Source organism: Lithobates pipiens, unplaced genomic scaffold (assembly GCF_037356315.1).
Source record: "Lithobates pipiens isolate NorthernLeopardFrog02 unplaced genomic scaffold, aLitPip1_a1.2 Scaffold_13, whole genome shotgun sequence".
NCBI lineage: Eukaryota > Metazoa > Chordata > Amphibia > Anura > Ranidae > Lithobates > Lithobates pipiens.
In genome coordinates, this window is record NW_027507718.1 from 23,015,859 (window position 1) to 23,039,929 (window position 24,071).

Sequence of the window (24,071 nt, forward strand, 5' to 3'; positions counted from 1 at the left end):
ATTAGTTAACCCTGTCAAAATGCTAACAGAAAGGTGTGCTCCAATGTAATGGTTTATTTTTTCCCTGCAGCTGACTGCAGACACTAAACTAATTATTTCCTCGCAATGAGAAGTGCATGAAATAAGATAAGTACAAGTATCTGCCCACCTTCCTTGCATACCAATCACTTCCATAATATTTAAATTATTGCTTGCTGGCACAAAGGTCAGAGGCTATTCTACGGCTGTTGCATAGGTATGCAAACACCACTGCATGCTATGTTTATATATTGTCAAACCAGGTTTTGTAGAGTAAAGTAGCTAATTATATGGATTTGTTTGTGAGTAGCAGTTGCATTTAAGATGCCAGGCACTGTTTCCAAGAAAATCCCACAATTAAAAATGCCACACAGCTGAAATTGAAGTAACCTGTTAGCTGTAAAAATGTTTTAAGCAGTGTCTAACGTATTTGTTCACATTGCATTCTTAAAAACAGCTTGAAAAAATAAGAAATTTACCAAAAAGCAAAAAGCCAACATCACAATAAAGTAATAGTAGTTTCTATAGCTTCAGCACTGCAATATGCATATGGCTTTAAAAATGTAATATTTAGAATATGCAAAAAAAATGCAAACTAGAGAATAAATATTTACACAGATGGCTTAGCAAATATAGGAATTATCCGAACTATTCAATACCTATGTGCATAAAAACATATGGCATACTGTATAGTAAGATCACGTGTCAATCACACCTTGGCTTATGAGAACATTCAGCAGTAATTCTAAGGGTGTAATCAGAAATGTATTTATTTATAGTAGCTTACAGTGAAGTTTTGGACATACTGGGAAACCATTGTATATCGTATTCAAAACGCATCACATAAAAAAATACAGCCACTAGAATTTCACAGCAATAGCAGCAATCTCTTAACTGTAGCACATTGGATTATCTGCTTAACCATTGACAATATGAGAATGCATCCAATTACTACTACAATTCATTTACTATTGAAAGGGCCTGTGTCGATGAGCTTTTGTTCAGAACTGCTGACACACATGTCTATGGGAATGCAAAAGCAATTTTAAGCAAGTTAAATGCAGGTCAGAAGGAGGTCAACTGCACCTGTCAATGTCCAGAGTAGAAATAAAACTTTCAAGTATACCTAATGAGCAGTGGTGACTGGTGTTCCATTTTGTTTGGGAGGGGGGAGCAAAAAAAAACAACAACCCATCACCCCTCCGTTCAATCATTTAACCCCCCCTCCCGGCCGCGGCGGCCAATACAGCCACTTCTCTCAGCTGATTTTAAGACCCACTTCCTGATTGGCTGGGAGTCGAATCAGGAAGACAATAGTGAATATTAGTTTGCTATTGTCACACAACTGGGTGGGCTCAGGGCGCAGTGCTCTGCGCCACGAGCATACCCCTTTTTTTTAAGCCAACTAGAACCTCAGGCTCTAATCATGTGCTTAAAAAAGAAAAGAAAAAACACCATTGAAATCCATGTGTCCAGCGCATTGCATGTAGATAAGGGGTCGGACGCATGGATTAGGGGGCGACACCCCTTATGGATGGGCCGCCACTGCTAAAGTGGGAAACCAATGCAGGGGGTTATTGAGAAGACCACAGGAATTCACTTAGCTACTGTGCAGCTCACTGTCTCTCCATCTACTCAGCCCCCCCTGTCATTCAAAGGCTCCCCCAGGCCCTCAGAGTTTAATAATAATAGAATTATTCCTATTATACTTGTAAATTGTTAAAAACTCATTAAACATGATTGATTGGAAAAACGCAGAGCAAATATAGCCACCAGTCATGTTATCTTTGTCAGGCAGTCTCTTGAATGCTGCATATGCTGTTATTTTATGGCACAGCAATGTTGAAGTTAGGAAGATACATGCAGAGGTTGTCTTGGGCAACTGCTTCTCTTTATTTAAGCTAATTATTCTAAGACTTTAATTTTAGGGCTCAGCTGGTGACTTTAGGTCACTAGAATTAGCGTTCCCATTGGAAGATTTCCCCTTTATTACTTTTCTGGGTACAGCCCAAAATTTGGCATTTCTTTAAAGTGGTTGTATACCCGCTGACATTTTTTTTTTTACACACCTGTAAGGGAAAAGGTATAATGAGCTAGTATGCACCGCATACTAGCTCATTATGAAATACCTTAGAACGAGGCCCCAACATCTCACCCGATCCCCGCCGAGGGAGCTGACATGTTCCCTCGGCATGTCTTCCGGGTATCGCGGCTCCGGCATGTGCGCGGGAGATTTCTTTCTGGCAAAGTCCGGTGTCTGTCGGGCTTTTAGCCAAGAATCCCCTATGTGCATGTGCCACTGCAGTCAGCGACTCATTGCGAGGGGAATATCTCCTAAAACGTATATTATTATAGGCTTACCTGTAGGTAAAAGTTCACATTTTGACTATACAACCGCTTTAACTTTTCACTTTCAATGATAACGGTGAACAGGACAAATAGAGAGGATACATCTCCTTAACTGGGATGAAGACAGCAGCAAAAACCGAGATGCACTCTAATTCATCTCCACTCTATTCAAAACTTACAAACAGGTTTTGTCTTTGGTCCTACTTTAAAGCCTGGTAAGCAAAAACCAGGGGACATGGAACTCCTTCTTGCAATATCTGAGTCCAGATGGGCTGCTCTTAATGGAGGGGGGAGGTGGGGGAATGGTGTTTGGAATCACATTTTATACAGCCTTCCCAGCTCACCTCACAGCCATCACTAAAAGATCCAGCTATTACCTCAGGTCTTTTTGACTCTCAGTTGTACTCCTGGGGCAGCCCACAGCTGGCTGCAATTCCTTCAAACTAATTCAGACTAATTATCAAAGATATGTTATAGTCCAGCTATGAAGTTAGAAGCGCTGAAAATTCTTACACACTTAAAAAATGTCAGAAAGTGCATAATCAACTGTCCAAAAAGTCAATCAATAGCATTCATGTAGGGTATATGTCCAATCATGGATCCCATCACCACACTGTATGTGAAAACTCCCCTATGGTCATAACCTCACCAGATAGACCCAGAACATACACCTGTATTGATCTGCTCTTTGCACCAGGAAATGTGTCCTTCCATCTAGATGTCCCTCGTAACAGAAAGATGTGTACACGTAGCGTAATCCCCCCCTTACAAATGTCGACTTACATTTGTAACAAAACAAAAAAGCATGTAAAATATCAATCCTGTCTCACTCGCGTGTCTGTCTCTCACCACTCCACAGATCTCTCGAAGAGCGGTGTAAGCAGGTTGAGACTAAAGTTGACAGACAGTGTAGGTAGCTGTGTGGTCATGACCTGATGCACTTCGTCAGAGGGCGCCCTCTTGGAACCAATAAATCTTTTTGGTACGGAATTACGATATGTGTACACATATTTCTGTTACAAGTGATATCTAGATGGAAGGACATCTAAAAAGCAGATCAATACAGGCGCATGTGCTGGATCTATCTGGTGAGTTCATTACCGTATGGTGTGGTGACAGGATCCACAATTGGACATATACTCTACATGAACACTATTGATGGACTTGTGATTGCATCTATTTTATTTCAGTTGGACTATAACATATCTTTGATTATCTGTTTTGAGTTATTATTTGTATTATTTATAGTAGCTGCTATCTTTACTCATATTAAGTAACATATGTAATATTGGCCTATGAGCGCTGGGAGAGAGGGATTATCTTACTACGGTTTTTTGATGACTTCTTTTGCTTTTGAGTAATTCAGACTAATCACAAAAAAAAGAGCACAGGATCACTGGGCAGACTCTGCTCTTAAAAAATGTAATGCTTTCATAATCAAGTTCCTTAGGGCTTGTTTACATTTGTATTTAGTTCATGACCTGGGCACCGCATATATGTTCTTGTGTTCGTGCTGGGAGCATGCTCAATCACGTGCTTCTAGCTCTGAGACTGGGGTTGTCACTGACATCCCTAGGTCTCTACTAATGCTTGGGACCCGGGGGAACTGAATCCCGGTCACATGACCGCTGTAATTGCCTCTGATTGACTATCACAGTGATCATTTAATCTGTTGCCCTAACCTGTGTTGTTTTTCTCTGTGAAGAAGATAAACAACACACTCTCCCTCTTGCAAGAAAAAAGATACATTGTATCTTTCCCTCCTCATTAGAGGACAAAATAGTGCCCATTACCATTTCCCACCAAATGAAAGCCCAACCTGTCCTGCAGAAAACAAGGTAAAAACCCGCCTGAATACACTACTTTGTTGCGATGATATGTACAGTCTACAAAGTACTAAAAATGGGCTTGTGTGTTAACCACTTCAGCTCTGGAAGGTTTACCCCCCTTCATGACCGGGCCATTATTTCCGATACGGCACTGCATTACTTTAACTGACAATGGTACGGTCGTGCAACACTATACCCAAAAAAGATGTACAGTGCCTTCAAAAAGTATTCATACCCCTTGAAATTCTCCACAATTTGTTGCAACCAAAAATTTAAATGTATTGTATTTTATTGGGATTTTATGTGATAGACCAACACAAAGTGGCACATAATTGTGGAGTGGAAGGAAAATGATAAATGGTTTTAAAAATGTTTTAAAAATAAATATCTGAAGAGTGTGGCATGCATTTGTATTCAGCCCCCCTTAGTCAATACTTTGTAGAACCACCTTTCTCTTCAATTACAACTGCAAGTCTTTTTGGGTATGTCTCTAGCACAGCTTTGCATATCTAGAGTGAAATGTCTCTGTCAGATTGGATGGAGAACGTCTGTGAACAGCGATTTTCAAGTCTTGTCACAGATTCTCAATTGGATTTAGGTCTGGACGTTGACTGGGCCATTCTAACACACAAATATGCTTTGAGCTAAACCATTCCATTGTATTTCTGGCTATATGTTTAGGGTTGCTGTCCTGCTGTAAGGTTAACCCCCAGTCTCAAGTCTTTTGCAGACTAAGACTGCCCTCTATTTGGCTCCATCCATCTTCCTATCAGCTCTGACCAGCTTCCCTGTCCCTCCTGAAGAAAAGCACCCCCACAACATGATGTTGCCACCACCATGTTTCATAGTGGGTATGGTGTGTTCAAGGTGATGTGCAGTGTTAATTTTCCGTCACACATAGCATTTTGCTTTTAGGCCAAAAAGTTCAATTTTGGTCTCATCTGACCAGAACACCTTTTTCCACATGGTTGCTGTGTCCCCCACATGGCCAGATTTGTGGAATGCACGACTAATAGTTGTCCTGTGGACAGATTCTCCCACCTGAGCTGTTGATCTCTGCAGCTCCTCCAGGGTTACCATGGACCTCTTGGTTGTTTCTCTGATTAATGCTCTCCTTGCCCGGCCTGTCACTTTAGGTGGACAGCCATTTCTTGGTCGGTTTGCAGTTGTGTCATACTCTCCATATTTGGATGATAGATTGAACAGTGCTCCATCAGATGTTCAAAGCTTCGCAGAACAGGTGCATTTATACCGAGATTAAATTACACATAGGTGGACTCTATTTACTAATTAGGCGACTTCTGAAGGCAAGTGGTTCCACTAGATTTTAGTTAAGGGTTTCAACTGAATTCACACAATTTAATTCACACATGTCAGTCCCGACTTTAGGGGCGATTTTAGAGACATCTGTGAGGGTTTCTGCACAGATGTCAATGGAAATTGCACCCCCAAATTACCAAAAGTAGTACAGAAACTACTTTTGGGAATTGGTGAGGCGTTGCACTGATTCGGACGCTGCCATTTCTGGTAATTGCAGCCAATTTGGCCATTTATCTTTTTCCTTCCACTTCACAATTATGTGCCACTTTGTCTTTGTCTATCACATAAAATCCCAATAAAATACATTTAAATTTTTTGGTTGTAACATGAGAAAATATGAAAAAAAAAATTTCAAGGCATTGTATGTCCTTTTTTCCCCACAAATATAGCTTTCTTTTGGTGGTATTTGATCACATCTGCAGTTTTATTTTTGTTGTGCTGTAAACAAAAAAGACAGACGATTTTGACAAACCCCCCCCCCCCCCCCCAAAAAAAAAAAAAACAATATGTCTTACTCTCTGCTATAAATCATATCCAATAAAAAAATTGAAAAAAAATAATTTTTTCATCAGTTTAGACCAATATGTATTCTGCTACATGTTTTTGGTAAAAAAAAAATCCCAATAAGCATATATTGATTGGTTTGCGCAAAAGTTATAGCAACTACAAACTATGGTATAGCTTTTTTGGCATTTTTATTTTTTTACCAGTAATGATGGTGATCAGTGACTTAAAGCTGGACTGCGACATTGAGGCTGACAAATCAGACACTAAATGACACTTTTTTGGGGACCAGTGACTAATACAGTGATCAGTGCTAAAAATATGTACTGTCACCTTACTAATGACATTGGCAGGGAAGGGGTTAACATTAGGGGGCAATCAAGGGGTAAACTGTGTGCCTAACCTGTGCTTGGTTACAGTGTGGGAGGTGCTTGTATTATGGGAAGGCAGAGATCCGTGTTCATAACCTTCCCTTCTCACAGAATGCCGATCTGTGGGTCCCCCCCTCCCACCCGATGACAATGGTGCTGTCTGCTGTACCTCTTCTTCTTATTCCTCCAAAGTTGTATCTCGCTAATACAGTAGATGTGTTTCTGGCCAGATCACAGATGAAAACAGAGGGGGGGGGGGGGGAAGCCAAAGAAAAGAAAACTGATGCTGCCACCACATCTAATGAATGGTAAGCTGCAATATAATACATTTTTGGTTTTGTGTTAAATACCACTTTAACCACTTGCTTACTGGGCACTTAAACATCCTTCCTGCCCAGACCAATTTTCAGCTTTCGGTGCTCTCACACTTTGAATGACAATTACTCAGTCATGCAACACTGTACCCAAATGAATTTTTTGTCCTTTTTTCCCACAAATAGAGCTTTCTTTTGGTGGTATTTGATCACCTCTGGGGGTTTTATTTTTTGCGCTATAAATGAAAAAAGACCAAAAATTTTGAAAAAAAACGCATATTTCTTTGTTTCTGTGACAAAATTATGCAAATTATTAATTTTTCTTCATAAATTTTGGCCACAATTTATACTGCTACATATCTTTGGTAAAAATAACCCAAATTAGTGGATATTATTTGGTCTTTGTGAAAGTTAGAGAGTCTACAAGCTGGGGTGCGAATCGCACACAATTGATCACATCTGATGTACTGGTGGACTATCTCGCTTCTTGTGACCCGAACAAGTCAGGAAAGTACAAATACCCCCCAAATGACCCCTTTTTGGAAAGTAGACATTCCAAGGTATTTAGTAAGAGGCATGGTGAGCTTTTTGATGTTGTCATTTTTTTTCCCACAATTCTTTGCAAAATTAAGATTTTTCTTTTTTTTTTTCTCCACAAAATTGTCATTGTAATAGGTTATTTCTCTCACATGGCATGTGTATACCACAAATGACACCCCCCCAAAAATTCTGCTACTCCTCCTGAGTATTACAATACCACATCTGTGGGACTTTTTCACAGCCTGGCCACATAGAGAGGCCCAACATGCAGGTAGCGCCATCATGTGTTCTAGGAGCATAAATTACACATCTAACTTGTTGACTATTTATTACACTTTTGAAGCACCAGGACAATGACACGTAACACGTGACACTGATGACAGATGGCACTGATACGTGGCAATGATGACACTTATACGTGGCACTGATGGCACGTGGCACTGATGACAGATGGCACTAATATGTGGCACCGATGACAGATGGCACTTATACGTGGCACTGATGACACGTGGCACTTATAGGTGGCACTGATGACACGTGGCACTAATACGTGGCACTGAAGACATGTGGCACTAATACGTGGCACTGATGACAGATGGCACTAATACGTGGCACTAATACGTGCCACCGATGACAGATGGCACTAATACATGGCACAGATGACGCGTGACACTGATGACAGATGGCACTGATAAGTGGCATTGATGACACGTGACACTGACAACAGATGGCATGTGACACTGACAGGTGGCACTGATGACAAATGGCACTGATACGTGGCACTGATGACAGATGGCACTAATACATGGCACTGATGACAGATGGCACTATGTGGCACTGATGACAGATGGCACTTATACGTGGCACTGATGACAGATGGCACTGGGGACAAATGGCACTGACAACAGGTGGCACTGGGGGCAGGTGGCACTGGGGGCAGGTAGCACTGGGGGCAGGTAGAACTGAGGTGGATGGCACTGGGGTGGATGGCACTGGGGCAGGATGGCACTGGGGCAGGATGGCACTGCTGGGGGAGGATGGATGGCACGGCTGGGGGAGGATGGATGGCACTGCTGGGGGAGGATGGATGGCACTGCTGGGGGAGGATGGCACTTTTTTTTTTCAAAACAAAGGAAAGCAGAACGGCTGCCGCTGCAGCCGTTCATCTCTCCCCTCTCACACTCTGTCTGTGTGAGGAGGGAGAGCGGCGCTGAGAGATGATCTCATATGTTTACATATGAGATCATCTCCCATTGGACACGCCGATCGCGCTGTAAACGGCCGCTGTGATTGGCCGTTTACAGCGATCTGTGTTTGCCTGTCCCCGGGGGACACGGCGAACACAGAACTTCCGCAAAGCGCGCCCGCGGCGGCGCGCATTGCGGAAGTAAACAACAGGACGTCCAGGGACGGACGGCCGCCCGGACGAAAGCGCCTGCCCTACGGCCGTCATTCGGCTATAGGGCGGGCGCGAGGTGGTTAAAGTGATTCTAAAGATTGCGTTAAAAAAATAAAATAACAAACATGTTATACTTATCTGCTTTGTGCAGCGTTTTTGCACAGAGCAGCCCCAGCCCTCCTCTTTTTGGGTCACTAGCATGCTTGGCTCCTCCCCTCTGTCGAGTGCCCCCCATAGCAAGCCTCTTGCTATGAGGGGCACTCAAGCAGGCTTGCTCCTGAGCCACGCTCCTGTGAATGGACATTGTCCATTCAAACAAAGAGCGCGGCTCAGCTCAGTGCCTCATTCTCTACTCATTGACTCACTGGCTGTGATTGACAGCAGCAGGAGCCAATGGTTCCCACTGCTGTGTGAGTCAATGAGGAGAGAGAGAGACCTGGGAGAATGGCTACTCTCATGCATATTGCTGGATCGAGATTGGGCTCAGGTAAATATTTAGGGGGGGCTGAGTGGAGAGCTACACACAGATCATAGAATGCATTATGGTAAAAAAAAAAACCTTCTGCCTTTAGAACCACTTTAAGGCTTGCTTTGACCCTGTTTATGAAGGGGTTAAAACAGACAGTGAAGAAGTGACATATCCCTCCTACTCAACACCTTTGCTTTTCAGAGAGACGGCAACATCTGTTATGCCCCGTACACACGAGCGGACTTTTCGACATCCAAACTCCGACGGACTGAGTCCGTCAGACTATCCGATCGTGTGTGGGCTGCAACGGACTTTAGCTTTGCTAAAGTCTGACGGACTTTAGAAATGAAGCATGCTTCAAATTTTCCCGACGGAACTCCGCCGGACCCGGTCCCCTTCGAAAAATTCGCTCGTGTGTGTGCTACTCCGACGGTCTAAAACCGACGCTAGGGCAGCTATTGGCTACTGGCTTTGAACTTCCTACGTCGAATCCAGTCGTACGTCATCACGTTCGAATCCGTCGGAGTTTAGTGTGATCGTGTGTGGCCAAGTCCGTTCGGCCGAAAAGTCTGTCAGAACTCCGTCGGAACTCCGGCAGAACTCCTTTGGAAGTCTGTCGGACATAAGTCCTCTCGTGTGTACGGGGCATTACACATCTAAACTTGGCCTTATACTACTAATCAGTCGTCATTGTGGCAGCTCCAAATCCAGGTCTTCCCTACCCCCATCTGTTAAATTCTATAGTTTCTGTGCTTCTTACTTTGCTGCCTCCTGCGCTTTTAGGGCTCATTTACATTTGCGGGGCAGTAGTTGAGCCGCATTTTTACCACTCTTCAACCACTCCCTCATCAGCTGCAAAGCGTGTACACATTCTGCCCCCATGGTGCTTTGCTTCGCGACCACGGCAAGAATTATACTGTCTGTTGTATTTAGCAGGACCATTGCAAACTGAACTCAACACATTCAAGTGAATGGGGCCTTGCAACTGCCCAGTAACTGCATGCAACGCACATCATTGCATTGTGGTAGTTCAGCATTTAGGGGGTTAAACCAGGAGTCACCTCACCACATGTCAAATGTCTCTTAAAAGCATTCTGAGCGTGAATCACTTTTCAGAGGCGCAACAGTCCTTGCCGCTAGTCTAATCAAGCCCTTAGGCTGAATTCACACCTATGCATTTTTAGTGCTTTTTGCATTTTGCAGATTTGCACTGCAGTCCATTTAACATGGTTTCCTATGGAACACTTTCTGTAGTGCAAATCTGCAAAATGAAAAAATCACTAAAAATGCATAGGTGTGAATCCAGCCTAAGGCTTGCAGAAGCACTATTCAATAAAATGGCTGGCAGAATGATAAAAGTGTAGTTCACTGGTTATTTACCTGTTGGGTTTACTCATCAGATTTCAGTAAAGGGTTTGAGAAGAAACTCAGAAAAAAAATTAATTACCTATACTGTTATTGACAGATTAGTATTCAATTTAAATTGTTTTGTTTGTTTTTTTATAGAGGAAAACACAATTTTTTTGAAACATGCACTCCATTTAAAGTTCTATTTTGCTTTAAAAATAAACACATAAAAGTAAAGGATTGTATTTTCTGACTGAAGGAGTTTCATGAATCCAATAAATCTAGACTGCAGCATTTTATTCAGCATAGTATTGGACATGCAAAGACAGCCAGAAGGAATTGTCATAGAAAAGGTAACTGGAAATAGATATCATTGTTGCTGTTCCTGCCATAGAATTTTTGACTCAAGTACAGATGAAACAAAGAAAGAAAATTGGCTAGTTTGTTCAGCTAATATCATAAGCTTTGGCTGCACTATGTATGCTTTTAGCAATATACCATATAATACACATTGGGGGTTATTTACTAAAGGAAACTCCACTTTGCACTGCAAGTGCACTTGGAAGTAAAGTCGCTGTAGATCTGAGGGGGTCATGCAAGGAAAATAAAAAACAGCATTTTATCTTGCACATGATTGGATGATAAAATCAGCAGAGCTTCCCCTCATTTCAGATCTACCCCTTAGATTTAAAGCGACTGCACTTCCAAGTGCACTTGCAGTGCAAAGTGGATTTGCCTTTTGTAAATAACCCCCACTGTATTATTAAAGTGGATATTCACTGCATCTGAGCACCACAAACCAAAAACACTGTTTATTCATTTTTTTTATATTCATATTTTTATTTTATATGTCTCCAGGCTTTATTTTGTTGAGAAATCACTTTGAAAAACATCCCCCTAGCACTTCTGGCTGTGGCCATCTTGAGTAAGGGCAAATGATTCATGTAGCATTTGCTTCCCTTAGCTCAAGCATGCATGAGGGTGTGCTTAGCTGAGAAAACCCCTCCTGCTCTTCTTCCTTCCAGAAGACCTGATGAACTCCAGCATTAGCAAACACTGTCTAAATATTTAGTGTGTTTTGTGTATTTCTTTCAGATCTGTGCAGTAATCCAGTATGAAAGTTTGCATCAGTGCAGGCACTTCCTGTAATAAAGACTAGCCACGGTTGCCCTCTCTCCTTGTGCAGGGTGACTGGTCTTGTATCCACCCCTCCTGTAATTTTATGTAGGCAGCCTGTAGAGAGTGGGGCCTGTTGGGTCCCTCCAACACCTTCACACTACGCAAAAGTTATATGAAGCAAGTGACAATGCCACTGATACTTGTTGGCTATTTTATATGGTAATAACTGGGATTTGAAAGCATTTGGTATGCTTGGGGCTATTGAGGAAAATATATAAACAAAAGTCTCTGTGCTTGGAGCCCAAAGGGCTAAATGAAAATGAAAAAACAAAACAAAACAAAAAAAACAGATTCCCCCATCCACATATGGGAGGTGGATGGAGGAATTCCCCCATCAAGACTCCCTGGTTGGCTGCAGCAACGGTTGACTTCTTCTGTCAAGCAGGTATGGCTAGACATGGACCAAAGTTGGCTGGTTCAGCAGAAAATTTCAATCCATTTGTACTGAATCTTTTGTGTATTTGTGAAGTGAGGAAATAACAACTGAGAAAAAGAAGAAAAGAAAAAAAAAGCTTTGTGAATTGAGCCCCTTACCTGTTAGCTAGCATTTGTGACCTTGTGCCAGAAGGAGACGTCAGATAGATGGCCAGATCTCCTCTACGTGGGTGTGTTATTGTAATCCGTACAACCACATGCTCCAAATAAATAACATGATGGTTTGAGTTATCAGCACAGCCTGTTGCTTTATATACTGAGCGAACAACATGGTCTGGTCGGATTGTCCTATGGAATATTAAGCATGGAAAAAACAGAAGTAAACCACTTGTATGTAATGACCTTAAGTCAATTCTTCTGAAATATTAAATGTTTGTCATGGCTGAGTATGCAGTAACTAAGGTTATGCAACTGCTGTGATTTAAAATGGTACTAAAGACAAAATAAAAAATGACCTACAGGGCTTTTTCAGACAGGTGCTTAGCTTGTCGCCTTCTAAAAAGCGATCCACTGTGGATTGGTTTTCAGAGAGTGGTATAAGCCCTTGTACACACGGTCGGACATTCCGACGGAAAATGTTCGATCGGACTGTGTTGTCGGATAATCCGACTGTGTGTGGGCTACGTCGGAATATCCGACCGACAAAGTTTTAGAGCTGGGCTATAAAACTTTCCGACAACATGATCCAATCGGACTTTGCCCAATTGTGTGTAGAGAATTCCGATCGGACAAAGTGTCATGCATGCTCAGATCAAATTCCTAGACCAAAGCTATTGGCTACTAGCCTGAACGTAGTCCCGTCGTAACTAAATAACGTAATCACGTTACGTACGATCGGATTTTCCGACAACTTTGTCCGACCATGTGTATGCAACACCAATTTTGGACAAAATCCGACGGATTTTGTTGTCGGAATGTCCGACCATGTGTACAAGGGCTAAGAGCAACTAGCAGGTGTTAAAGAAGGTGCTAATGCCACCTCTTGATGCCTGTTTTTTTTTTTTTTTTAATGACCGAATTATAATTTTTCATTGTAGGACTGCACCCCAATTGCAAGCCAAGTGTTTGGAGCGTGGTTGTGATGCATCCCATTGATCGTAGTGGGTGAGTTTGATAGGTCATGCTGCAAAACTGCTGCAAAACAAATCAGCATGACCATGGTATGTGTACTGCCCTATCACACTGGAACATTACAATTCCAGTGGACACCAAAATAAAAGAAGCTGCAGGATGAGGAACAGAAACACGTTCTGGAATAGGGTTTCCTATCATCACACTAAGTGAGAACTACCTCACATGATAGATTGCAGAGTATGGGAGTAGCAATCTACATGCCCCAAGGAAAGAAAAGCATAGAGATTTGGTGGGAGAGGCAGGTAAGTGCCAGTGTATGTACAGACCTGGAGAGGGAAGCACTGGGAACAAAAGTCCTATGGATGGGTCTCAGGCAACAGGTGAGATCACAATCAGCTTGTGTTGCTGGAAAAAGGTGGTGGCTGGAAGTGTGCAGTTAGGAGTCTTATGCCGCATACACACGACCGGACTTTCCGGCGGACTAGGTCCGACAGAATCAGTCCGTTGAACAATCCGATCGTGTGTGGGCTAATCCGATCATTTTTCGTTTTAAAAATCTGACGGACCTAGAAATAGAACATGTTTCAAATCTGTCTGATGGACTCAATTCTCATTGGTAAAACCGTTCGTCTGTATGCTGGTCTGACGGACCAAATACGACGCAAGGGAAGTTATTGGCTACTGGCTATTGAACGTTCCTTTTTTAGTCCCATCTTACGTCATTATGTTCAAAACTAACGGACTTTCGAAGGGACTTAGTCTGTTCCTGTGTGGCCAAGTCCGTTCGTTCGGAAAGTCCATCGGAACTCCGCCGAAAGTCAGTCGGGAAGACCGTCGGACCTAGTCTGCCGGAAAGTCCGGTGATGTGTACGTGGCATAATAAGCACTAGCCAGAGAATTACTTCTGATAGTGACGTGGTAGAAAAAAAACAAAACAACATTTAAATAGGTAAATGCTATAATAACATTACCTATAAGGCGGAAAAAAGCGAGACAATAAAAACGAAGGAAAAAATACTTGGGTGTACATTACCCAATAATTTGTACTTTCAAAACTTGTGTGCTTAGCACTGTGGTGTATATGGTTTTATCACTGGATAGGATTAATTTATCTACATTTAGTGTGGCGTATTTTAGACATACAATTTTTAATAATGGAAACAAGAATACATCTAATATAAATACTAAACATATGCATGTATTATCCAATGAAAATAAAAAGCTAATGGGGGTAGATGTACAGAGCCTTGAAAAAGTATTCACACCCCTTGAAATTTTCCACATTTTGTCATTTTACAACCAAAACTGTAAACGTATTTTATTGTGATTTTATATGATAGACCAACACAAAGTGGTACATAATTGTGAACTAGAAGGAAAATTATAAACCGTTTTCAATTTCTTATTTTCACAAATAATTAACTGAAAAGTGTGGCATGCATTTGTATTCAGCCCCTTTACTCTTATACACCTAACTAAAATCTAGTGGAACCAATTGCCTTCAGAAATCACCTAAAGTAGTAATTAGAGTCCACATGTGCGTAATTTAATCCCAGTATAAATGCAGCTGTTCTGTGAAACCCTTCGGGGTTTGTTAGAGAACCTTAGTGAACAAACAGCATCATGAAGGCTAAGGAACACACCAGACAGGTCGGGGATAAAGTTGTGGAGAAGTTTAAAGCAGGGTTAGGTCATAAAGAAATATCCCAAGCTTTAAATATCTCATGGAGCACTGTTCAATCCATCATCTGAAAATGGAAAGTGTATGGCACAACTGCAAACCAAGACATGGCTGTCCACCTAAACTGATAGGCCAGGCAAGGAGAGCATTAATCAGAGAAGCAGCCAAGAGGCCCATGGTAACTCTGGAGGAGCTGCAGAGATTCAAAGCTCAGGTGGGAGAATCTGTCCACAGGACAACTATTAGTGGTGCACTCCACAATTCTGGCCTTGGAAGAGTGGTAAGAAGAAAGCCATAAGAAGTCCCATTTGCATAAGGAAATGATTCCTGATGGATGCACTTTCACAAATCCTTTTATTGAAGCTTCATATGACAGTTGGTTGACAGATAGAAACTAATGACTAAGTGCTAACATTTCCATGAAATGCTACTACTTTTTTTATTCCCTGCTCCATCTGTCAACTGCTTGTCATATGAAGCTTTAACCACTTTCAGACCGGACCATTTTGCTGGTAAATGACCAGAGGTCTTTTTACACTTTGGCACTGCGCTGCTTTAACTGGTAATTGCGCGGTCATGCAATGTTGTACCCAAACAAAATTTGCGTCCTTTTCTTCCCACAAATAGAGCTTTCTTTTGATGGTATTTGATTGCCTCTGCGATTTTTATTTTTTGCGATATAAACGTAAAAAGACCGCAAATTTTGAAAAAAAATGATATTTTCTACTTTTTGTTATTAGAAAAATCCAATAAACTCAATTTTAGTCATACATTTAGGCCAAAATGTATTCAGCCACATGTCTTTGGTAAAAAAAAAGTCAATAATTGTATATTTATTGGTTTGCGCAAAAGTTGTCACATCTACAAACTAAGGTACGTTTTCTGGAATTTACGCAGCTTTTAGTTTACGACTGCCTATCTCATTTCTTGAGGTGCTAAAATGGCAGGGCAGTACAAAACCCCCCCAAATGACCCCATTTTGGAAAGTAGACCCCCTAAGGAAATTGATAAGAGGCATGTTGAGCCCATTGAATATTTTATTTTTTTGCCTCAAGCGAAAGTTGTCACTAAATGATATATTGCTCACACATGCTATGGGCATATGTGAAATGACACCCCAAACTAAAAAAATGCTGCTTCTCCTGAGTACGGGGATACCACATATGTGGGACTTTTTGGGAGCCTAGCCGCGTACGGGGCCCCGAAAACCAAGCACCGCCTTCAGGCTTTCTAAGGGCGTAAATGTTTGAGTTCACTTCTCACTACCTATTACAGTTTTGAAGGCCATAAAATGCCAAGATGGCACAAAACCCCCACAAATGACCCCATTTTAGAAAGTAGACACCCCAAGCTATTTGCTGAGAGGCATGTTGAGTTCATGGAATATTTTATATTTTGCCACAAGTTGCGGGAAAATTACAAACTTTTTTTTTTTTTTTTTTTTTTCACAAAGTTGTCACTAAATGATATATTGCTCATGCATGCCATGGGCATATGTGAAATGACACCCCAAAATAAATTCTGCTGCTTCTCCTGAGTACGGGGATACCACATATGTGGGACTTTTTGGGAGCCTAGCCGCGTACGGGGCCCCGAAAACCAAGCACCGCCTTCAGGCTTTCTAAGGGCGTAAATTTTTGAGTTCACTTCTCACTACCTATTACAGTTTTGAAGGCCATAAAATGCCAAGATGGCACAAAACCCCCACAAATGACCCCATTTTAGAAAGTAGACACCCCAAGCTATTTGCTGAGAGGCATGTTGAGTTCATGGAATATTTTATATTTTGCCACAAGTTGCGGGAAAATTACAAACTTTTTTTTTTTTTTTTTTTTTTTCACAAAGTTGTCACTAAATGATATATTGCTCATGCATGCCATGGGCATATGTGAAATGACACCCCAAAATAAATTCTGCTGCTTCTCCTGAGTACGGGGATACCACATATGTGGGACTTTTTGGGAGCCTAGCCGCGTACGGGGCCCCGAAAACCAAGCACCGCCTTCAGGCTTTCTAAGGGCGTAAATTTTTGAGTTCACTTCTCACTACCTATTACAGTTTTGAAGGCCATAAAATGCCAAGATGGCACAAAACCCCCACAAATGACCCCATTTTAGAAAGTAGACACCCCAAGCTATTTGCTGAGAGGCATGTTGAGTCCATGGAATATTTTATATTTTGCCACAAGTTGCGGGAAAATTACAAACTTTTTTTTTTTTTTTTTTTTTTCACAAAGTTGTCACTAAATGATATATTGCTCACGCATGCCATGGGCATATGTGAAATGACACCCCAAAATAAATTCTGCTGCTTCTCCTGAGTACGGGGATACCACATGTGTGGGACTTTTTGGGAGCCTAGCCGCGTACGGGGCCCCGAAAACCAAGCACCGCCTTCAGGCTTTCTAAGGGCGTTACAGTTTTGAAGGCCATAAAATGCCAAGATGGCACAAACCCCCCCCAAATGACCCCATTTTGTAAAGTAGACACCCCTAAATTTAGGGGTACACTAGTGAGACTAGGTAATAAATGGCGGGTGCCCTGAAACTATAAAAAAATAACTAACCAACCAGCGTCACCTGTAACAGTTATATGGTGATCACTGGTGAAAGGGTTAACTAGGGGGCAATCAGGGGGCTTTATGCGGTAGTATATGGGGGTCCCTGGCGCTATAAAAAGCTGCGGCGAACCTAAATACCTACCTGCCTAACTAGCGTCACCTGTGACACTAATACAGCGATCAGAAAAACGATCGCTTATTAGGCTGGGTTCACACTGGAGCGATGCGGGAACGCCACGAATGCGCGGCGGGTTCCCGCATCGCATGCCTCCCGGCGGCAGTTCACACTGCCCTATGCAAACTGCTGGGAGTGTCAGTGAAATGTTAATGACACCCCCAGATCAGTTCGCATATCGCAGTGCGATCTGCAAACTTGGATCGCATGGTGTGAACACCCATGCGATCCGATTCTGCTGTGGACCAAAAAAAGGGTCCCGTGCGAGTTTGCGGCGGGTGCGACACGAATTCAGCCATACTATCTGTATAGCTGAACTCGAATCGCACAGAGATCGGATGTGATTTGCACTGCAGTGCGGTGCGAATCACATCCGTTCTCATAAACCGCTGCAATGTGAACCCAGCCTTAGTGACACTGGCGACGGGGGGTGATCACGGGGTTAAACCTTTATTGGGGGGGTTAGGGGGGTACCTTAGAACTAAAGGGGGCTAACCCTAACTGCCCTAACAGTTATTAGTCACAAATGACACCCGCCGGGTGATCAGGGGGTTAAACCTTTATTAGGTAATAAATGGCGGGTGCCCTGAAACTATAAAAAAATAACTAACCAACCAGCGTCACCTGTAACAGTTATATGGTGATCACTGGTGAAAGGGTTAACTAGGGGGCAATCAGGGGGCTTTATGCGGTAGTATATGGGGGTCCCTGGCGCTATAAAAAGCTGCGGCGAACCTAAATACCTACCTGCCTAACTAGCGTCACCTGTGACACTAATACGGCGATCAGAAAAATGATCGCTTATTAGGCTGGGTTCACACTGGAGCGATGCGGAAACGCCGCGAATCCGCGGCGGGTTCCCGCATCGCATGCCTCCCGGCGGCAGTTCACACTGCCCTATGCGGACTGCTGGGAGTGTCAGTGAAATGTTACTGACACCCCCAGATCAGTTCGCATATCGCAGTGCGATCTGCAAACTCGGATCGCATGGTGTGAACACCCATGCGATCCGATTCTGCTGCGGGCCAAAAAAAGGGTCCCGTGCGAATTTGCGGCGGGTGCGGCGGGTGTGGCGGGTGCGGCGAATGGCTGAACTCGAATCGCACAGAGATCGGATGTGATTTGCACTGCAGTGCGGTGCGAATCACATTCGTTCTCATAAACCGCTGCAATGTGAACCCAGCCTTAGTGACACTGGCGACGGGGGGTGATCACGGGGTTAAACCTTTATTGGGGGGGTTAGGGGGGTACATTAGAACTAAAGGGGGCTAACCCTAACTGCCCTAACAGTTATTACAGTCACAAATGACACCAATGCAAAAAAAAAAAAAAAAAATGACATTGGTGTCACTGTGACTGGGGGGCAGGGGTAATTGGGGGGGTGATCGGGGGGGTGTGAGTGTGCCTGGCATGTTCTACTGTGTGTGTAGAGTGTTGGTGCAACTCACCGATCCGCTCTCCTCCGTGTCGGAACGAAAAATACCGACACGGAGGAGAGAATACATCACTTCCTCTCCTGTGTTTACATTACAGGAGAGGAAGTGATGTCACGGGGGATTCCTATTCGTCGGAAGCGATCGTGAGGGGGTGGCCATGAATGAATGGCCGCCCCCTCGTCCCGGATCGCTCCCGGACGAAAACCGACCGCCGCAGGCACCGGGCGGGGGCCCGATCGGGCCCCCGACCCGCAGGAGGCAAGGGACGTACATGTACGCCAATATGCCTGCCCGTGCCATGCTGTCGACGTACATCGTCGTGCGGCGGTCGGCAACTGGTTAATAAAAGGATTTTTGGAAGTGCAGCCGTCCGGGATCATTTCCTTATGTTAAACAGCATGTAACCTGGGCTAGCACCTGGCTAATGTGTGTGGGATTAACTAGAGACTCACTCACCTGGGGCAGCTTTTTTTTTCATTAATGTGCTGTTTGCAGTTTGTGAGAAGCCATGTAAGGGGCACAGCAAACATGTGGAAGAGGGTGCTCTGGTCAGGTGAGACCAATATTTAACTTTTTGGCCTAAAAGCAAAATGCTATGTGTGGCGAAAAACTAACAATGCACATCACCCTGAACACACCATTCCCACTGTGAAACATGGTGGTGGCAGCATTATGTTGTGGGGATGCTTTGCTTAAACAGGAAAAGAGAAGCTGGTCACAGTTGATGGGAAGATGGGTGGAGCCAGATACAAGACAATCTTAGAAGAAAGCCTGTAAGCGTCTGCAAAAGACTTGAGACTGGGGCGGAGGTTCACCTTTCGGCAGGACAACGACCCTAAACATACAGCCAGAGCTACAATGGAATGGTTTAGAATAGATCAAAGCATATTCATGTGTTAGAATGGCCCAGTCAAAGTCCAGATCTAAATCCAATTAAGAATCTGTGGCGAGAGTTGAAAATTCCAATCTGACAGAGCTTGAGCTATTGTGCAAAGAGGAATGGGCAAAAATGTCACTTTCTAGATGTGCAAAGCTGGTAGAGACATACCCAAAAAGACGTGCAGCTTTAATTGCAGCAAAAGGTGGTTCTACAAATTATGGACGCAGGGGGCTGAATACAAATGCACGCCACACTTTTCACATATTTTATTTGTAAAACATTTTGAAAACTATTTATTATTTTCCTTCTACTTCACAATTACGTGCCACTTTGTGTTGGTCTATCTCGTAAAATCCCAATAAAATACATTTATGTTTTTAGCTGTAACATGACAAAATGTGGAGAATTTCAAGGGGTGTGAATACTTTTTCAAGGCTCTGTACACGTCAAACTGAACTATTGTGAATAGAATACATAAAAGGAGTGAGAACATCTTACTTAATCTGCCGGTCAGTGTTTTCTACACATATATGCTGCGCGGGAACTGGTGTCCATTTTTCTGCTTCTATCACCATTGCTTCAGCATCCATCAAACCAAACCCATAAAGATGGCTCACTATAAGGAATAAAGAATGTTCAAGTATTAATATTGAATATTGAGTAAATTAAACTGAATTTTATTCACATATTCACACAGTTAATACGGTTAAAAAAAAGATTGATGTTCCTCAAGTTCAGCCTTGTACAACTCCAGCATCTTTAGTCAAAAATACTGTAAAGACAGAATAGAACATCTGTACAACTCGAGGAAGAAATATATTCCTAGGGACAACATAATTGCTCTTTTAGCTTTAAGGCTCTGTTCACATTTGGCATTTGGGATCGTTGGGAAAATCGATGCGATTCTGCTCGTTATCTCAAATCTCACTTCAATCTCAAAACACATGTTTGGGTACCATTCATTGTGCAACTTTTTATTTCATGTAATTATATTATTGCATGAATAATCATGCTGTAATCCTGGCGAACGCAAGAAGCTTATCACCCAAAAAGGAGCAGGAACTTCTTTTGGGCCACAAGCTTTGCGTGTTGCGGTTTGCTGCAACTGCCACGTAATTTATGAGTGATAATGGCAGTAAAACCTCACTGTGTTATAGGTGCCATTGAAAATGAATACCACCCAAACATGCATTTTGTGATTGCAGTGAGACTTGAGATTTCGGGCAGAATCACAGCGGTTTTGCCCAAGATACCAAAACTCCCAAATGTAAACGGAGCCTTAATTTTACAACTGTGGATATTATTTGTTGAGATACATTCAACCAGTTCTTTTTTTCAAATTTAACAGTTGTTGACATTACTACCTTACTATGTACACTATTCTGCAGTTAAAGGGTAACTGTAAGGTTAGATTCACAATAGTCCACACTTTTCAAAATGTGGTTAAGCCTAAATGCCTGTTTTTTTTTTCTTGAACACCAATTTACAATAGGGCTAGCTATTGGCTTGTGTATGTAGCATGGCTGTATTTTAAATTTCAGGTGGGCAGTTGGGGACTGCCCATGTGAAAGAGGTCTTAGCCCTTGTACACACAGTCAGAGATTCTCTCGGAATGTGTCCGATCGGAGCGTTTTGTTGGATATTCCGACGGACCAACTTTTCCAACTTGCCGGAAATATTTTCCGACAAAATGCTCCGATCGGACATACTCCGATCATGTGTAGAGAATTCCGATCGGACAAAGTGCCACGCATGCTCAGATCAAATTCCTACACCAAAGCTATTGGCTACTAGCGTGAACATAGTCCCGTCGTAACGAAATAACGTCATCACGTCGGATTTTCCGACAACTTTGTCCGACCGTGTGTATACAACAGTTTCGGACAAAATCCGTCGGACAAAATCCGACGGATTTGGTTGTCGGAATCTCCGACTGTGTGTACAAGGGCTAATAGTGTTGGGTTAATTTGATTTTAATTAGTACTTCTAGTTTATAAGCTTAAACACAATTGCATATCTGTTTTACAACAATAACATGCAGTCTCTGTTTTAGGAATAAATATGAAAGACCTGACAAAGGATTTTCAGAGCACTATAGATTAACTAAGTAGAAGCACATCAGATGCTGTTGTTTTGGGGCGCTGCTTGCCAGACTGAAACTTTAGACAAAGATATATCATAAGGGATGAAACACTGGGATCTGTCATCTAATAATCTAAACAAATAAATGTAAAGCTTAACTCAAGCTATTGAGGTTTGTAAAAAACAGTCTTTTTCAACAAGATATAAAGTAATGAAAATGTGACCAAAGAAAGAACATATATTTAATATTTGTAAGAAAGCTTACTTTTAAAATGTTATTTGATTTATATAGTTCCCGCTGATATATAACACTAAGCTGCCCAGTGCATGCCATTCATAAAAATATGCAGTATAATAGCTTACTTCAGAGTGCCGTTTCGCACTCACGTGACAGCCCGTCGGTCTCCTCCTCTCCTCTCCTCATCTTGGCTGATGTCAGTGGGGGTTTCCCAGCACCTCCCCCTGCAACTATCACATTGGGAGAGGAGACCGACGGGCAGTCAGCTGAGCACAGAACGGCGCTCTGAAGTAAGCTATTATATAGCATATTTTTATGACATGCACTGGGGAGCTTCGTGTTCTATATCAGCAGGAACTATAGCAGAATTTTTTTCCCCCCATTTATACTGCGGCAGGATGGCTCCCCGGCACGAGCCATCGTAGCTATACGTCAGCTCGCGGGGTCGGGATAGCAGGCGTGCACGCCCGCTGCTCAGTGGCCGACAGCCACGATGACCGCCGGCCACAAGCGATCGCGTGCAGGAGAGACGGAACAGGGACGAGTGTGTGTAAACACTCACTTCCCTGTTCTGACAGGAGTGACAGATCCTTTTAGCTAGGAACCACAACCCGTCACTTTCTCCAGTCTGTCGCCTCCCCCTTCAGTTAGAATCACCTCCCAGGGAACACAGTTAACCCCTTGAGCGCCCCCTAGTGTTAACCACTTATCTGCCAGTGACATTTTTACAGTAATCAATGCAATTTTATAGCATTGATCGCTGTATTAATGCCAATGGTCCCAAAAATGTGTAAAAATTGTCCGATGTGTCGCAGTCACAATAAAAATCACAGATCGCCAACATTACTAGTAAAAATGCAATTTTTGTACTAAAAATATGTAGAAGAATACATATCGGCCTAAACTGAGGAAAAAAAAAAGTATTTTTATATATTTTTGGGGGATATTTATTATAGCAAAAAGTAAAAAAATATTTTTTTTTCAAAATTGTCGCTCTTTTTTTGTTTATAGCGCAAAAAAAAAAAAACGCAGAGGTGATCAAATACCACCAAAAGAAAGCTCTATTTGTGGGAAAAAAGGACGTCAATTTTGTTTGGGTATAACGCCACACAACCGCGCAATTGTCAGTTAAAGCAACACAGTGCCGAATCACAAAAAGTGCTCTGGTCAGGAAGGGGGTAAATTCTTCCGGAAGTGGTTAACAGACACTTTAACTCATTCCCAAACACCCACATCCTTTTTACAATGTGGTGCCCAAAAAGACCCTATTTTCTAAATGTGGCCTTATCATTGATTTATAAAGTGGCAATACTACATAGGCAGCCCACATTTTATCTCTTTGTCAATACATTCACAGGATTTTGTTTTTGCAGCTAGCCCCTTGACTTTAAATGGTAAGCTAATTGTTAACTAGTATTCCACAGCCTCATTCTACTTTTTTTCACCCAGATTGCTGATATTTAATAATTCTACATAATTGTGCGTCATCTGTGAAAATTTAAATATCTGTTCAAACCCACATAACGAATTAATAGATTAAAAAGGATAGGAGTTGGTTCTACATTGAGAACCTTAGCATGTGTCTGTGTGCACTGCACCAAAGCATGTTGGTATGTGAGAACCCAGAACTGTCAGAACATATCTGTAAAGACCGTAAACATCCGCCAGGTGCCTGGACTGATGGCAGTCTCAGCCTCCTAGGGAGCTGCTGAGACGGCCGCTCCCCTCCACAGCTCAGCACTCCAGTGGGCGTGGAGGAGCAGAGCAGGAGTGCTGCTGATTGACAGCTCTACTATCAGGGAGCCTAGAGAACAGAGCCATCGGTGGTTTTCGATGGCTCCGTTCTCGGTGCAGAGAAGTCGGGGGACAGTG

At 42.7% G+C, this 24,071-nt stretch overlaps 1 protein-coding gene across 4 annotated transcripts in view; it reads right to left on the reverse strand.

The window, feature by feature from the left end:
* The window catches only part of PCSK5 (proprotein convertase subtilisin/kexin type 5), a 628,432-nt gene that overhangs the window by 254,054 nt on the left and 350,307 nt on the right, over nucleotides 1-24,071 (reverse strand). For all 4 annotated transcript variants that reach the window (XM_077474911.1, XM_077474913.1, XM_077474912.1 and 1 more), the window contains exons 11-12: nucleotides 20,378-20,495; nucleotides 12,174-12,362 (exon numbers count right to left, since the gene is read on the reverse strand). In XM_077474911.1, coding sequence (XP_077331037.1) covers nucleotides 12,174-12,362; nucleotides 20,378-20,495 — 307 coding nt within the window. The remainder of the gene's footprint in view (nucleotides 1-12,173; nucleotides 12,363-20,377; nucleotides 20,496-24,071) is intronic.